An 18141-nucleotide genomic window follows, 5' to 3' on the forward strand; every position below is an offset into this window, starting at 1 on the left:
AATCCTGATATTTTTTAAAGTAGGTTAATTAAATTTTATTTTACATAGTGAAGGACACTTACATAATTATAAGCAAAGATTTACATCTGAAAACTGTAGAACAAAATTCAATTAACTCTTAAAATTCAGTTAACATCCTTTAGGGTATCATATGTGATTATTATTATTACTATTATTTTTATTATTATTATATCTAACATTTACAGCACATCTTACTGTGTTTAAGTGGTTTATAAACACTATCATATTGAATTCTGACACCAAACTCAAATTTAAGGTAGGAAATTTGGAAGCTGAGGAGTTACAGTTACTCCCAGAAGGTCACATAGTTTGGAAGTGGCAGAGCTGAAGATCACCTGTTGTATCAATTTCCAGATCTCGCATTCTCTCCACCACCTCATCCCACACTGTGCCTACCCTAGAGATCTATAATATCTCTAAAGAGATGAATTTTGTACTACCGCATTGTTTGTATTCCCTTTATTTCAAACACTGGAAGCAGAAAAAGAAGAACCTTTAAAGGAAGTAATAGCTGTTGATTAGACCTGTTAATTATAGATAATTTTTAAATATAGAAACTAATATTGATTTGATAATTGATAAACATTTATAAACCAAATGTCAGCTCCTTTGAAGATCTCAAAAGTGTTGTTGTCTGTGTCAAATTTGATAGTGAAAAATGTCCTATTTACCAAAAGCATATGTTTAATTGTAAAATCAGTGTAGACACTTTTGGATTATGTCTCACTATCAAGTAAAGTGTAGATATAACTTACATTTGAAAAATAATATTAAGCCTTTTTAAGAGTATGTTACTATAATAAGTTCCAGTCCCCCCTTTTCAATTCAAATTTGATCCTTAACCTATCTTCCCTCCTTCCTTTTTCTTTTAAAAAAATCATTTTGACTGTCTTTCAATTGAGTCATAACTTTTTCACAGATACCTATATGACCCACTGTTATTATGTGTACCTCTTCCTCATTGTATTTGTCCAGTTGCCATTTTACATTCATTTGTGATTAACTTTGATTAAGGTCTGGCTCCCCGACTAGACTGCAGAGCTTCATAAAGGCAGAGAGTCATGTCTCTTTTTGTTTACCATTGTGTATACCTGTCAGTAATATGTGCTGAATAAATATGTGGTAAACCAGCTACTCAGCACAGTAAGACCTTGTGGTTATTGAAGTACTTTTAATTTTTATTGAAGTGCATATAGTTTTTTGCAAAGAAATTAAGGAGCCCTTAGTGAAGAAAGATTACTTCATGCACTAAGAAAAGGCATCACTGGGTTAAACATTTTAGGAGGGTGACTGTCTGGATAACCTACATAAAAGTTTTGATGACCCCCTTATTAAACTTAGAAAAATGTCTCTACTGCAGAGCATTCTTTCCAACCCAAAGTGTACTCAACTGTTAGCAGACTCATCTGATACTGATACTACTGGCAGTGGTCAAATACACAATCCTAGTAAAGAAGGGGATTAATGCAATAAATCACATAAATCTAGCAGAATTAGCATGGTTTAGAAGAGAACAGTAGAGTCACATCTTACATGGAGGTGAAATTCTAACGTAGGGAAATACAACTAAAAGTACTTATGATCAAAGTTACCTGCAAATAACCCCACAAGTACAAGCATGGTCGAGTATAGTCGGCCGTGTTCAGATATGCTATTTCTCTGTGAGTTCAGCACCCCTAAGTTTTCCTCTAGCATTGGAGCAGATCATTGTTTCTTTAGCACCAAATGAAGTAGTTTGCTTACATTTAGAAGGCAAGCCTTATGAAAAATGTATACTTTTGAATACTAGAATAATATTCAGAAAGATGTTCACACTCTCAGAGGTTTCTCTTTCTCTGGGGAAAATTGGAATGTATTGTATATGTAATTAATTTGACCTACATAGTACTGAAGAAAGTAGATTATCTAATTAATAGATAATGCTATTAATTAGTGTTTTCATTCAAAATCTGGAGACCCAATGCAGGTTGCAGTACTAAAACAGCTATTGAATTTTCTTCTGATAAAGAATCAGAAGGAATTGGATTTTACAGACAGTAGAAAGAAACATAAAATATGAATAAAGTTTTAGACTGTGAAACAGAATTAAAGCTGATTTCTTCTCCTTCTTCCATCACCTCCACCCAATTATCTGGATTCTTGCTCTTTCTTTAAGTGTATTTTGCATACTTGACAGAAAGCTCCTGCTCATGGATGTTCCCAACTTCTCTGCTACTAATAGCATCATCATTCTTCTCATCCCTGAAGCTTAAACTTTAGACACTCCTTATCTGTTTTCATGGATCTACTCACACTATTTTCCTTGCTTGGAACGCAGGGAATCTCTCCTCTCTCCTCTTCTACAAATTGTTCTAAGCCTAAAACAAATGCCATGTCTTCTGGGAAACTTTCCAACACATCCAGTTTTCTTCAGTGCTCTTCTCTGTAGAATGTTTTATTCCTCACTTAAAATAATTATTTATTTATATAATTTGTTTCCCTAAATATTATTTTAATTTTCTTGAAGGAATTTTTTTTTTTTTTAAGATTTCTGAGTCATTCTCTTCCTTATTTGCTATTCCATTTTCCTAAACCAATTGGCAGGGCTGGGAAAATAAGTGAACTTTCTGATAGAGACTTTGATGGAGCTTAAACAGGTTGAAATGGGTCAGGTAGCAGTAGTTCAGTCCTGATTCACCTGAAATCCAAGAATAATAGTGCTGTCCTATGTAGCTGATCCCTCATTTTTTGGCAAATGACTTCAAAGAGAAAAGGAAAAAACTAACATGACATAAAAAAGAAAATCAAGTTGACACACAGGGTTAAATAAACATTGTCAATTGCTAATGTGTCAGCATATACTTCTTCCATAACATAGTCCAAAATAGTGAAGACAGTATTCAAAACAGCGTAGAATTGCCATACTTTTTTTATTATTACCAAAAGAAACAAGGGACATAATTAACAAATATTTATCAAATTCATTTAAACAGAATGTTCCAAATAATATTCAAGATATTTTTTCAGCCTGCTATATTAAATCTGTTGAAACTATTTTTGCACAACATTTTTCAGTCCCTTGGACTCACCATTTTTCCTCTCATTAGAGGGCCTTTGTATACAGCAGTCCTCCCCAATTATTTGCAGTTTTTCTTTCCAGGTTTCAGTTACCCATGGTCAACCACAATCCAAAAATAGGTACCTACATTACACTAAGCATTTTGAGAGAGAAAGAGGACATTCACAAAATGCCTATTATAATTTATTATTATAATTGTTTTATGTTGTTATTAGTTATTGTTGTTCATCTCTTACTTTACCTAATTTATAAATTAAACTTTATCATTGATATATATAGCAAAAACATAGTATATATAAGGCTTGTTACTATCCAGAGTTTCATATGTCCACTGGGGTTCTTGGAATGTATCCCCTGTGGATAAGGGAGAAGTACTGTATACTATTCCTAGAATACTCCTCACTTCTCTTTTCATCTAGTTAATATCTACTCATCCTGTGTATCTTAGTTTGAATGCCTTTTCCTTCAGAAAGCCTTCCTAACCTTCCTAACTTGGTCAAATTTCTTTACTAAACTCTGTCATGTTTCTGTGTATCTCTTCCTCATAGCACTTGTCACCATATCAAATTTGCATTTCTGTATGTAGTTGATTGAATAATGTCTGTCTGTCACACTAGGTAGCTTGACTATGCCAGCAGTCTACAATGGCACATGGCAGATACTCAAAAATATTTATTAAATTATTTCATACAAAGTTTTGATATAGGAAGTTTCCTATTAATATAGTCTAAATTTTTTCATAAGGATTTAATACTATTGTCATTGGCCCACTTTTAAGTACTTTTGTAGTATATACTTGGCACGTAATATGGGCATGGGTTTCTGAAATTTTCAGTCAAGCACAAAAACATGCAGACATTATGCATAGATAGCAGAATATTCCAGTTGTTTCATATTACTGCATTCCAAATAATGAAACCTCTAAGGGGTTCCATCATTAAGTCTTATTTCATAGACAAGAATCCACGAGTACAAGTCAAAAGTTGTCTTATTTTTCTCTATGAACACCCCTCCCACCATGACCACTTCCCTAGGTAGCTAGTAATCTGCTTGCTGTCCCTATAGATTCATATGCATTTTCTAGAGTATGATATAAATGAAATCCTAGTGTATGTATTCCTTTTTTTTTAGTCTGGCTTCTTTCACTCAACAGAATTATTTTGATGCTCATTCGTGTTCTGGCAAACATCAATCATTAATTCCTTTTATTGCAAAAATTCCATTGTGTGGATGTGACCCAGTTGTTTACCATCTCGCTTGTTGATAGACATTTAATTTTTTTTCTGATTTTTTTTTTCGCTTTACAAATAATGCTCCCGTGTACAAGTCTTTGTTGTATGGACATATGCTTTCTTTTCTCTTGAGTAAATCCCTAGGAATGGAATAGCTAGATCATATGGTGGGTATATGTTTAATTTTTTTAAGAAAACATGAGACCCTTTTCCAAAGAAATTGGAACATCTTACATTCCCACCAGCTATGCATGAAATTTCCATTTCTTTCCCATTCTCTCCAACACTTGCTCTGTCATGGTTATTTTAATTTTGGCCATTCTAATTTATATTTTTCTTAAAACTAGTGATATGAGACATCTTTCCATAAAGTATCTGTTAAAGTCTTTTGCCCATTTTTTACTGGGGTGTTTGTTTTCTCATTGTTGAGCTTTTAGAAAACCTTATGTATTCTGGATACAAGTCCTAGATCAGATACATGCTTTGCAGATATTTTCACTCTGTGGCTTATATTTTTAGTATTTTAACAATATCTTTTAAATTTTGGTGATGTTCACTTTATCATTTTTTTCCTGGTATGCGTCATGTTTTAACTGTCCGATCAAAGAAATTTTTTCCTAATTCCAGGTAACAAAGATGTTCTATGTTTTCTTCTGGAAGCTTTAAAATTTTAGATTTTATATTTAGGTCTATGATACATTTTGAGTGAATATTTCTTTATGGTATAAAATACGGATTGAAGTTGATTCTTTTTTGGCATATGGATACCCAGTTATTCTACTACCACTTCTTGAAAAGACTGTTCTCCTCTGCTTTGCCTTTGAGCCTTGGTCAAAAATTAGTTGCCCATGTATATGTAGGTTATTTTGGGACTCCTTGTACAATTCCAATATATACTTTTTTGCTTAGTGTAGCTTTGTAAGTCATGTAGTGCTCGTGGAGAACATGCTTAAGAATCCATCATGATGGGAAATATTTCATTCTCAAAAAAAATTTTCTTCTTCCTGTTATGGTAGTTCTGAATGCTAGATATTTTTTTCCATGGGATCAAAAGGTACCTAAGTATATGATTGCGAATGAAAAAATAAGGGATGGAAATTAGGTACTGGCAGTTTTTCCATTTTTATTTGTGTGTGAATTTTTAATATAAATATGGAAATATAAAGCATTAATGCAAATCAAAATGTTTCAGTGAACAAGGTTCAGCAATTCAACTTTGTGATAATTATAAATAAACTTGTTAAATTTTTCTGGACAACGCCAGGATTCAGATTTTTTTTAAAACAAGTAAATTTCTTATTGACGGCAATGGTGTTTTTGCATTTTTATCATATGGTAGATTCCGTCCATTCACTGTATTATTCTGAGTTGTCCTACGTGCAAGTACGTTTTTAATGTAGTCTGTCTTGTGTGCTGTTCCTGTAAGTTTGCTATTAAAATACATAAACTATAAAAAAAAAATCATGCAATGCTAGCTCTTCAGCGTTGGTCTTTTTATCCTGAGTGTGTTTGGCTATTCTAGGTCCTTTACATTTCCATATGAATTTTAGAATCAACTTGTCAATTTCTAACACACACAAAATAGGGCCTGCTACAGCTTCAATTGAAATTGTATTAAATCTGTATATCAATTTGGGAGAATTAAGGTATAACTCTTCATTTAGTTAGATCCTCTTTATTTTTTCTTAGCAGTGTTTTTGTTGTGTTTTGTTTTCAGTGTCCAGGTTTTTATATTTTTATGAGATTCATCTTTAAGTGTACTTCATATATATGATGTTATCATGATTTCCTTTTTTAATTCTGATTGTTGGTTGCAAATATACAGAAAAATACAATCAATTTTTGTATGTTAATCTTGTATCCTACACACTTGCCAAACTTATTTTGTAGATATCATTGGACTTTCTACATTGATGGCTGTGTCATCTGCAAATAAAGATAACTGTACTTCTTCCTTTCCAATCTAGATGCCTTTATTTCTTATTCTTGCCTGATTGCACTGGCTAGAACCTGTGGTACAATGTTGAATAGAAATAGTAAGAGCAGGCCAGACATGGTGGTTCGCGTATGTAATCCCAGCGCTTTGGGAGGCTAAGGCAGGAGGTTGCTTGAGGCAAGGAGTTTAAGGTTGCCTCGGCAACATAATAAGATCCCAAGTCTACAAAAAAGATTTTTTTTAATTAGCCAGGCATGGTGGTACATGCCTACTCTGGAGGCTAAGGTAGGAGGATAATGAGCCCAGGAGTTTGAGGCTACAGTGAGCTTATGATTGTGCCACTGCACTTCAGCCTGGGCGACAGAGTGAGGCCCTATATCTATTTTTTTAAAAGAGAAGAATTAGTAGTAGTGGTGAAAGCAGAAATCCCTGTTTTGTTCCTGATCTTAAGGGAGAAACATTCAGTCTGTCACTATTAAACGTTAGCCATAGATTTCTCAGAAGTGCCATTTATGGCCAGCGCTGTGCCTCACGCCTGTAATCCCAGCACTTTGGGAGGCTGAGACTCATAGATCACAAGGTCAAGAGATCGAGACCACCCTAGCTAACACAGTGAAACCCTGTCTCTACTAAAAATAAAAAAATTAGCCAGGTGTGCTGGCATGTGCCTGTAGTCCCAGCTACTTGAGAGGCTGAGGCAAGAGAATCGCTTGAACCCGGGAAGTGAAGCTTGCAATGAGCTGAGATGGTGCCACTGCACTCCAGCCTGGGTGACAGAGCAAGACTCCGTCTCAAAAAAAAATGAAAAAAAAAGAAGTGCCATTTATGAAGTTGAGAAAGTAACCTTCTTTAGTTTGCTGAGAGTTTTTGTTAGGCATGGATGTTGAACTTTGTCTGATTTTTTTTTTCTGTATGACTGAGATAATGTGGTTTTTCTTTTAAAGTTTATTTATAAGATATATTTATTGATGTTTGAGTGTGTAACCAATCCTGCATCCCCAGAATAAACTTCATTTGGTCATGATGTATTATTCTATTTATATATTGTTAAATTTGCTAAAATTTTGTTTAGAATTTTTACATTTATAAGAGATATTTGTGGTTTTCTTGTCCTTTAATGTTATTGTCTTGTTTGGGCATACGGACAGAACTGGTGCCATCAAATTAGTTGGGAAATATTTCTTTCTCTTTGATGTTCCAGGAAAGTTCTTATAGAATTGGTTTTAATTCTTTCTTAAATGTTTGATAGAATTCACCAGGGAAGCTATCAGGGCATGGAGTTTTCTGTGTCAGAAGATTTTTACTACAAATTGAATTTCTTTAATACATGTAAGGATTTTCAGGTTATTTCTTCTTGAGTTTTCTATTTCTTCTTAATGTTTTGTGTCTTTCAAGCAGTTTATCTATTTCATCTTGATTTTTATAGGTAAAGGTATAAAGCTGTTCATACTATTTTTTAATTATATTTTAATATCTGTAAATTCTGCAGTTATGTCACTCCTCTTATACTTGATATTGATGTGTGTCTTCTCTCCTTTTTCCCTGATCTGTTTGCTAGAGGAGTATCAGTGTTGTTGATCTTAAAGAACCAGCTTTTGGTCTCATTTGTTTTCTCTATTGTATTTGTTTCCTATTTCAATGATTTTCACTTTAATTTTCATTCTTTCCTTTCTTTTGCTTATTTGGACTTAATTTACTGTTCTTTTTCTAGTTTTTTAAGGTGGAAACAAAAGTCACTTATTTGAGACCTTTCTTCAATTCTAATATAGGTGTTTAGTTTTATAAATCCCTCCTAAGTACTGTTCCAGTGATGTCCCACAAAATCTGAGACATTAATGTTTTTATTTTCATTCATGAATGTGCAAAATACTTTCTCATTTCCTGTTTTATTTTTTCTTTCAATCATGAGTTAGAGGTGTACTACTTAGTTTCTAAATATTTGGGATTTTCCAGAGATCTGTCATTGGTTTCTCATTTAATTTTCTTACAGTCAAAGTATCACTTAAAATTTGTTTCTATGGCCCGCTAATACGATCTCAATAAATAGTCTCTGTGTTCTTGAGAATAAATATATTCTACTGTTGTTGGGTTGTGTGTTTTTAAATGTCAATCAAGTCAGCTTAGTTTACAGTGTTGTTCAATTCTATATTCTTGCTGATTTTTTCGACTTGTTTTAGTGATTATTGAAATATAGGTACTGATATCTTCAACAATACTGGTTTTTTTTCTCTATTTCTCCATGTACATCTACACTTTTTTTTTCACAGATTTTGAAGCTGTTATTCAGAACATAAATGTTTCAGATTGTTATGTCCTTCTGATTGACTCCTTTATAGTTATGACGTTACCATCTTTATCCATGATGATAATCTTTGCTCTGAAATCTACTTTGTCTGAAATTAATGTAGCCACTCTGCCTTTTGTTGAACTACTGTTAGCATAGTATATCTTTTTCTATTCCTTTACTTTTAACATATTTTTCTCTATATATATTAATATGTACATATCTACACATACATACATGTATTTATATATGTATATTAGTGTGTGTTTGGTAGTAGGCAAGCATATATAGTTGGCCCTCTGTGTCTATGGGTTCTGCATTCATAGATTCAATCAATTGCAGATCGAAAATATTCATAAACCAAAAAATGGCTACATTTGTACTGAACATGTATAGACTTTTCTTTGTTGTCATTATTCCCCAGACAATACAGTATAACAACTATGTACATAGCATTTACATTGTATTAGGTATTATAAGTAATCTAGAGATGATTTAAAGTATACAGGAGAATATGTGTAAGTTATATGCAAATACTACACATTTTATATAAGAGACTTGAATATCTGGATTTAAGTATCTGCAGGGGGTCCTGGAACCAATCCTCCATAGATACCAAGGGACAACTCTAGCTGGGTCATGCTTTATTATGTAGATAATGTCTGACTTCGACTGGAGTTGTTTAGACCATTTACATTTAATGTGACTGTTGATATGCTTAGGTTTAAGTATATAATCTTATTTGTTTTCCAGAGACATGCTCCACGTGAAGTATGTTCTTTATATTTTTGTTCTTTATTTTTAACTTCATGTGGATTAATTGTTTATTTTTAAAACATTTTTTATAGATTCAGGGTGGTACTTGTGCAGGTGTGTTACATGGATGTATTCTGTGGTGGAGTTTAGGTTTCTATTGTACCCATCACCCAAGTAGTGAGCATTGTACCCAATAAGTAATTTTTCAATTCTTATCTCGCTCCCACTCTTCTTCCTTTTGGAGTCCCCAGTGTCTATTAATTCTTCGTGTATGTGTGTCCATGTATACCCATTGTCTAGCTCCCACTTATATGTGAGAACATGTGGGATTACATGTTCTCCAGCTCCATTCATACTGCTGCAGAAGACATAATTTCATTCTTCTTATGGCTGCATAGTATTCCATGGTGTATACCACATTTTCTCTATTCAGTTATCCATTGATGGACACTTGGGTTTATTCCATAACATTGCTATTGTGAATAGTACTACAATAAACATACAAGTACAGATACCTTTTTGATACAATGATTTCTTTTCCTTTGGAGCTGCTTGGTCAAGGGGTAGTTAGTTCTGTTTTTAGTTCTTGGAGAGTAGATTAGTTACTTTTTATCCTCTATGATGAGTTACCAACTATAACTCTTGCATTTTGCTATTTTAGTGATTGCTTTAGGATTTATGGTGTACATTTTTAACATCACAGTTTGTCTTCAAATGATATTATAAGACTTCATGTATCATAAGAGAACCTCAGAATATTATACCTCTGTTTCTCCCCTACTAGAAGTTATGCTATTGTGTCATATATCTTACTTTTGCATGTATTGTAAACACCATAATGTGTATTTATTATTTTTGTTTAAACAATCATTTTGTATTCAGTGATATTAAAATAGTAATAACAAATTATTACATATTTATCCATGAAATTACCACTTTTAGTGCTCTTCATTTCTTTGTGTAGAGCCATATTTTCATCTGGTATAATTTGTCTTCTGCCTGAACAATGACTTTAACATTAAGCGCATCAGCTGAATTATTTCAGTTTTTGTATGTTTGAAAATTCTTCACTTTGGAAATATTTATTGTCACTGAATTTTAGCATTGTAGATTGACAGTTGTTTTTCTTCTCCTTTTTTTATTTATTCAGGTTTTTTTTGTTTTTTTGGTTTTTTTTTGATGGAGTCTTGGTCTGTCTCCAGAGTGCAGTGCAGTGGCGCCATCTTGGCTCACCGCAACCTCTGCCTTCCGAGTTCAAGTGATTCTCCTGCCTGGGCCTCCTGAGTAGCTGGGACTACAGGCGCGCGCGACCATGCCCAGCTAATTCTTGTAATTTTAGTAGAGATGGGGTTTCACCATGTTGGCCAGGATGGTCTCAATCTTGACCTCGTGATCCGCAGACCTCGGCCTCCCAAAGTGGTGGGATTACGGGCATGAGCCACCGTGCTCGGCCCAACAGTTGTTTTTCTTACAGTAAATTAAAGATGTTGCTTCACTGTTGCCTTATGGCATTATTTCTGATGAGCAACTTGCTTTCTTATCTTCCTTCCACTGTATGTAACATAGTGTTTCCTGTGGCTGCTTTTCATATTTTCTATTTATTAGTGATTTTGAGCAATTCAGTAGTGATTAATTATGGTTGTATAGTTTTCTTCAGTTTTCTTTGAGGTTTGTTGAATTTCTTGAATCTATAGATTTATAGTTTATATCAAATTAGAACTTTTCCAGTGACTATTTCTTCAAACTTTTTTCTGCCCTTCCTTCCACACTGTGCATTTGGCCACTTGAGGTTGTCTCACAACTCACTGATGTTGTGTTGATTTTTTTAATTCTTTTTTCTCTTTGTATTTCATTTTTAATAGTTTCTATTAATGTCTTTAAGTTTATGAATTTCTTCTTCAATGTGTATTCTTCCATTAATAAAATTCATAAAAAACAAAATGTCTTAGATGAAAAATCTCGTCTCTAGAAATTTTCATCTCTAGAAATTTGAATTGAGTAGTTGTCAGTAACTTTTTAAATATGTAAAATACAGTTGCAACAACTGTTTTCTTTGTCTGCTAATTCTAAGATCTATGTCACTCCTAAGTTTTCATTGACTGATTATTCTCCTTGTTATAGATCCTTGTTATAGATCCGCTTTTTTGCATAGTTGATAATCTTTAATTGGATGCCATACATTGTGAATTTCACCTTCTTGAGTACTATATTTTTTGTATTCCTATAAATCTTCTTGAGCTCTGTTCTGGAATGCAGTTAATTTACTTGGAAGCTGTTTGATCATTTTAGGTGTTGCTTTTTTAATTTGCTCGGCAGGTTAGAGTAATATTTGTCGTAGAGCTAATTACTCTCCACTACTTAGGCAAGGCTGTCTTCATCGCCTCAATACAGGGAGTCCTCCAGGTGTACCTGGATTTCCTCTCACTACACCACAGTATGGTAACTCTCCATGCAGTAAACTGAGGCAATGCTAAGGCTCGCCTAGTTTATTTTCTATATATCAGGGATCATTGTCTTTCATAGTTTTATGTTCAGCATCTTGAAGATCACTGTTTCATAGGTTCTGTCTTTTTTTTTTTTTTTTTGGAGGAAGGAGCAGTTGCAGTAGGAGGATAAATCCAACCCCTGTTTGAATATTAACATATCCAATTAATGCTGTGTCTGATGTAGGATTCATATCAACATCCATGGACAATCGCAAATAACTACATATTTGGAAAATATGATTTTTGTTTCACAACAAACACTAATAAATAGATCAGTCTATTTTTTAACACAACAGTTCTAGTTTCACTTGTAGGTTCAATTGGCACTTATTGACTGATATCATGCAGACTACTTTTTACTACTGTACCCTAAAAATCTAAGATGGAAAATCAAAACATTCCAGAACAATCTGACTCTGTGTGTGATCTAATTGGTTACAATAAATAGTAAGTTAATTCTGCTCTTTACCCTTTTCTCATCTTGCCAGTCTTGTCCTTGCCCCTTTCTCCAGCCCGGTCTTATTTCTTCCATTCATTCACAAGATCTTAAATTAAACATCACTTTTTCAGAAAGCTTTCCCTCGCCCTCTAAAATAAGAAGGTCCCCCAAACTGAATTTCCATTCAACACTCTGTACTTTTACCATATCATAACATTTATTACACTTTATAGAATTTTTTTATCTACCTTCCCTGATGAACTCTCAATTTCTGGTTCACTGCTGTGACCCCAGTATCATGCATAGTGTGTGATGCCTAGTAAATACTCTATTATTTTTGTTGACTGTAAATACAAAGGAACATTCATGAATTTCACATAGATTGTACATTACTCACTATCACTAATACATTCCTTATGTATTAATGATAGTATTGAACAAGCAAAATTCTAAGGGATATGGTTATTGTATGATTTTTCTGAGCCATGTTTTAAATGTCAGTAGAGCTAAGAAGTACATTAATTATTATACTTTGATCCAACCATGTGGGGCTTTTTTTTTTTTCAGGATGCAGAAGAATATACAGATTTACCCGTGAGACACAATGAAGATCATATGAATAGTGAACTGGCAAAATGTCTTCCCATTGAATCAAATCCTCATTCATTTGACAGCCCTCACACCAAAGCACATCTCCTACTACAGGCACATCTCAGCCGAGCCATGCTACCCTGCCCAGATTATGACACTGATACCAAAACAGTCTTGGACCAAGCTCTCAGAGTATGTCAGGTATGAAAGTCACTTCTAATATCTATGTGTGTTTTCTCCTATCATTCCTGCCCTCTTTTTTCTAGTTTTAGGATAAAATGTACTTGCATTTAACAACTTTATGGTAGCATTGTTGAGAAACAACTGGTTGATCATACCAAGAATTTCCAAAGTAAAAACAAATATAAATGAAATAAGATGACAGTTTTAGTCACCCATTCTACTAAGACATATTAAAGGCAAACTATGTGCCAGATACTTTTCTAGGCCCTGAACATATAATAATGAACAAGACAGAAGAGTCCCTTCTATTATGGACTTTCACTCAAGTTGGGTAAGACAATTTAGAATATAAATTAATTTAGAATATAAATTAATAGGTAATAACTGGCATTTTTAAATAACTGCTTTAAAAAAATAAAGAATGGTAAAATAAATAGAGAGAAAGATGAAGGGTAATGTTTTGTACTGTTTTTTTTTGTTTGTTTGTTTTTTGTTGTTTTTTTTTTTTTTTTGAGACGGAGTCTCGCTCTGTTGCCCAGGCTAGAGTGCAGTGGCCGGATCTCAGCTCACTGCAAGCTCCGCCTCCCGGGTTTACGCCATTCTCCTGCCTCAGCCTCCCGAGTAGCTGGGACTACAGGCACCCACCACCTTGCCCGGCTAGCTTTTTTTTGTATTTTTTAGTAGAGACGGGGTTTCACCAGGTTAGCCAGGATGGTCTCGATCTCCTGACCTTGTGATCCGTCCGTCTCGGCCTCCCAAAGTGCTGGGATTACAGGCTTGAGCCACTGCGCCCAGCCTGTACTGTTTTTTAATATGGTATTCAGGAACTATCTCACTGGTAAGGTAACATTTAACTAAAAATGAAAGAAGAGAGTAAACGATAGGGTCTCTGCAGGTGTGTATTCAAACACTAAGAAAGTTTTCATATAGGAAATTACTTGGTATATTCAAGGAATATCCAGGAGGCTTATTGTAAAAAAAGTCGAAAGAGATGGTTAAAACAATAAAAAAAAAAATTAGTGAGAAGTATGGCAGTTTTTACATTTTGCAAGTATCTTTAATATCCAACTTATGAGATATCAACTAGGTTTATATATCTTCTTTTACAATCAACGTAAAACGTCTATTGCAATAGGATGTGTCAGTTGAAGTATATGAAAAAAAATCCAGCCTAGAGAGGTAAGCAGTTTAAAAAGAGAAGAGTATTTTTATAGCCTTTTCAGATAATTGTGGGTATTCTTCTTTAATGCTACACTAGAACCAGACAAGCAATATTTCTTGAAGGTTAGTTGCTATGTGGAATCTGAAACCACATCAATGACCTTTTTATACCTTAAGTGCTCTAGTGCTAGACAATAAAATGATGGTGGTTTGATCAAGTTAGTAATGGGTGAGGTTGATGAAAATTGGTCAGATACTAAATATTTTTCTAAGGAGAACAGACTCTTCTAATGAATTGAACAAGGGTTTTTAGGGAAGCAAGGAACCAAAGATGATTTCAAGGCTTTTCTCCATAGCAACTAGAAGCATGGAGCTAACATTACTGGGGGATGATTGTCAGAGGAGCTGGTTTTGGTGGGGGAAGAATAGCTAAAGGATTGCAATTATAAAGGATTTTGATTTTCTACTTTATACCTTTTTCGGACATGTTTTTAAACCTTTTTTTTCATAAAAACCCATTTTTTAAATTTTCAAAAGATTTAAGATCTTTAAAGGTAGAGTAAGTTAGTCTATATAAATATGTATACAAGAATATACATTATGAAATGATTTGCAAAGTTAAGGCTTGGAAATAACCTAAGTATCTCTCAGGTTATTAGAATACTACAAAATATTACAATTCCATTTATGAACTCTACATTTGTGTAGAATGTCCATATCTATGTATGAATATACACCCAGAGAGGAGATCCAGAATGGTGTCCACCAAAAGTTTAACAGTAGCCGTATCTGGGTAGCAGGAATTGGGGTGATTTTTAATTTCTTCTTTATGCTGTTCTTAAATGTTTGAATGTTTTAAAATTAACCTCAAGCCTTTTTATTATCAAAAATAACAACTTTATTGTTTTAGAAACTAGAAGTACTATAAAAAGATAGAGTAAGCTCAAGTTATCAAAAATTGGAAGGAACCTAAGGCTATAATAAACATATAACATGTTTTTACACTCTTTTGTAACGAACACATGGTTTACTTATTGAGGAAGGTGATTTGCTACTGCTTATTAGTCACACTTCACAAAGGTTAAAGGTCCTAAAGTTTTAGCTGTTGCCCTGGATACTCATTTGTGTTTCCTATAACTTCCTTTCCTCTCTCAAACACTGACTTGTTAATGAACTCTGGGGTCAGAAAGGGTTGAAGAGAAATGGCAAGATAAATTAAAATTTTATATTTACAGATATTTTGATTGTACGTTATAATTTTTGTATGTAGATTACTTCTAAAATCTATATTGCATGATCAGTTCATTGATTCTTTTTAGCACTCAGTCAATAATGATTCAAAAACTAGATAATAATCTAGGAAATTTCTTAAAGGAGTCTGTTTCTAAATTTACTTTTAAGGAAAAGGATTCAGCCAGGTACTTTTTAGCCTCTATTAGATATTTTTATATACAGTATATATATTTATATAGTATATATATCTATATATATCCTTATATACAGAGTCTGGGATAATATTTATATTCCTTAAATATGGTTGATCCTTCTAAATAGCATCTAAAGAGAAATCACTTTCTCTTTAATTATAAAAATAGTACACTTCATTGTAGGTAATGTGGAAAAGCAGCATACTAAAATTAAAGTCATTCATAGTAATTATACCTTCACCCACATGAATATGAGGCTCTTTTCTTTTTTTAATGAATTTTTAATTTTTTTAAATTAGACTTTTGTTTTGAAATAATTTCAAGCTTACAAATATTTGCAAAACACTACAATGAAATATTCTTATACCTTTTACCCAACCTCCCCAAAAGTTAACATCTTAATTCAGTGTTGGTCCAGTCCTATTAACAAATCTACAGACCTATTCAAATTTTGTCAATATGAACTTTATCCCAATAATTGCCCTTTCTCTCTCTGTACCATGATCCAATTCAGGATCCCACGTTGCATTTAGTTGTCATGTCGCCTTAGCCTTCTTGTCTTTATTGGCACTTGTGAAGAGTACCAGGCAGTTATTTCATGGAATTATCCCACAGTTTGGATTTGCCCGTTATGATTACATTTAAGTTTGTGGTATTCTTTGTCAAGAATATGACAGCAGTGATGGTTTGTCCTCTTAGTGTATCGTATCAGGAGGCTTATGACAGATGTGTGTGGCAATGATATTGACTTTATACAATTGAGGTGATGTCTGCCAGCCTTCTTCACTACAGTTACTTTTTTTTGTAATTAATAAATATATTTTGGAAAATAACTTTGAGATTATATAAATATTCTGTTTCTTGTCATAGTTTTTAACATTATTTACAGCATCCATTTGTGATATTTGCCCAGAACAATTACTATTGTGAATTTCTATTTTAATCATTCTTGGAATTATGTGATAAGGAAGAACTTCCCTTCTTCCCCATTTATTTACTTTATTCAGTTATTTATTTATATAAGTATAGACTCACCCCAGTGTTTCTTGAATGCTACCTTGCATTCTGGCATCTTGTGCTGTCCCTACCCCAGCCTTGGAATCAGCCATTTTTTTTATAAGAACCGTGGTTCCTTTTATTAGAGATGGTTGTAGAAACTAAAATCTGGACTGAGCATAGTAGTTCATACCTTTAATCTCAGCACTTTGGGAGGCCAAGACCCCATCTCCACAAAAAAAAAAAAATTAAAAATTAGCTGGGTGTGGTGGTGGACGGTAGGGGGTTCCAAGGTGAGAGAATTACTTGAACCCAGGAGGTCAAGGCTGCAATGCGCCATGATCAAGCCACTGTGCTCCAGCCTGGGTGACAGAGCAAGACCCTGTCTCAAAAAATTGAAAATCTGGGTACTTGCTGCATTCCACTGCTACTTGGGAGTCTTTGCTTCTAGGCCCTCTCTGTGTACAAAACAAGGAAATGTAAGTATGTATACACAGACATTTATATTTATTTGCATGTCCATTTACCTCTCATGGACATGTGTATGTGTGTGTAAAAACATCTATATTTATCATTCTTATACCTTGTATTTCAATCTAAGACCAAAGGGTTCACTTAGTCTTCCTCCTTTTTTATTAATAACTCCTCTTTCTACCTGTAAGGTATCACAGTATTGTTAATAAAGATATATTTATTTAGCTCCTCCATCCTAGAATATTCAGTGATGTAGTTTTAGAATTACCAACCCTTTCTCTTGCAAAAAGCAGATACTAACTAAAATGCAGTAGTTGTGTACAGTTCTTTTTTTTCTTTGGAGACCTTTTCTTGGTAAATTTACACACACACACACTCACTTTTTTCTTATAGAAATATGTTATTTTATAAATGCCTAATAATTTATAGCATTAAATATTGTTCTCAAGAATAATTTGTAATGGCTATGCTATATTCCCTCATATAAAATTTCATAATTTATTTAGTGAGTTATCTGTTATTAGACATTTGTGTATGCAGTTTTCCTCTATTTTAAGTTATAAGCATTAGTTTTGACCATCTTAAATGTTTGATTTGGCTTGTCGGAAGCCACCTGGAAAGAAGCTACATTGTAAAGAGATGAAAACCAGCTTCTGCTGGGTGCCATGGCTCATACCTATAATCCCAGCACTTTGAGAAGCCAAGGCAGGTGGATCACGAGTTCAAGAGTTCAAGACCAGGCTGGCCAAGATGGTGAAATCCTACCTCTACTAAAAATACAAAAATTAGCCGGGGGTGGTGGCAGGTGCCTGTAATCCCAGCTACTCGGGAGGCTGAGGCTGAGAACTGCTTGAACCCGGGAGGCGGAGGTTGCAGTGAGCCAAGATCACACTGCTGCACTCTAGCCTGGGTGACAGAGCGAGACTCCATTCAAAAAAAAAAAAAAAATAGCTCATATTCTGAATCCTCTCACTCTTGGAATTTCTCTACAAAATTGTATGAAAGTAAACAAGCCATAATGAGGAAAGAATATTAGAGTTGCCAGTGGGAAACTTGGAGAGAATGACTGATTGGCAGTTCTAATTCTGTACCCTGTT

General features: G+C 33.8%; 1 protein-coding gene across 1 annotated transcript in view; it reads left to right on the plus strand.

The window, feature by feature from the left end:
* Positions 1 to 18141, plus strand: part of ASCC3 (activating signal cointegrator 1 complex subunit 3) — a 367201-nt gene that overhangs the window by 320417 nt on the left and 28643 nt on the right. The window contains exon 36 of the mRNA XM_011956428.1: positions 12780 to 13004. Within this exon, the coding sequence (XP_011811818.1) occupies positions 12780 to 13004 (225 nt within the window). The remainder of the gene's footprint in view (positions 1 to 12779; positions 13005 to 18141) is intronic.

The sequence above is a fragment of the Colobus angolensis genome, unplaced genomic scaffold (genome assembly GCF_000951035.1).
Source record: "Colobus angolensis palliatus isolate OR3802 unplaced genomic scaffold, Cang.pa_1.0 Scaffold418, whole genome shotgun sequence".
Classification (NCBI taxonomy): Eukaryota; Metazoa; Chordata; class Mammalia; order Primates; family Cercopithecidae; genus Colobus; species Colobus angolensis.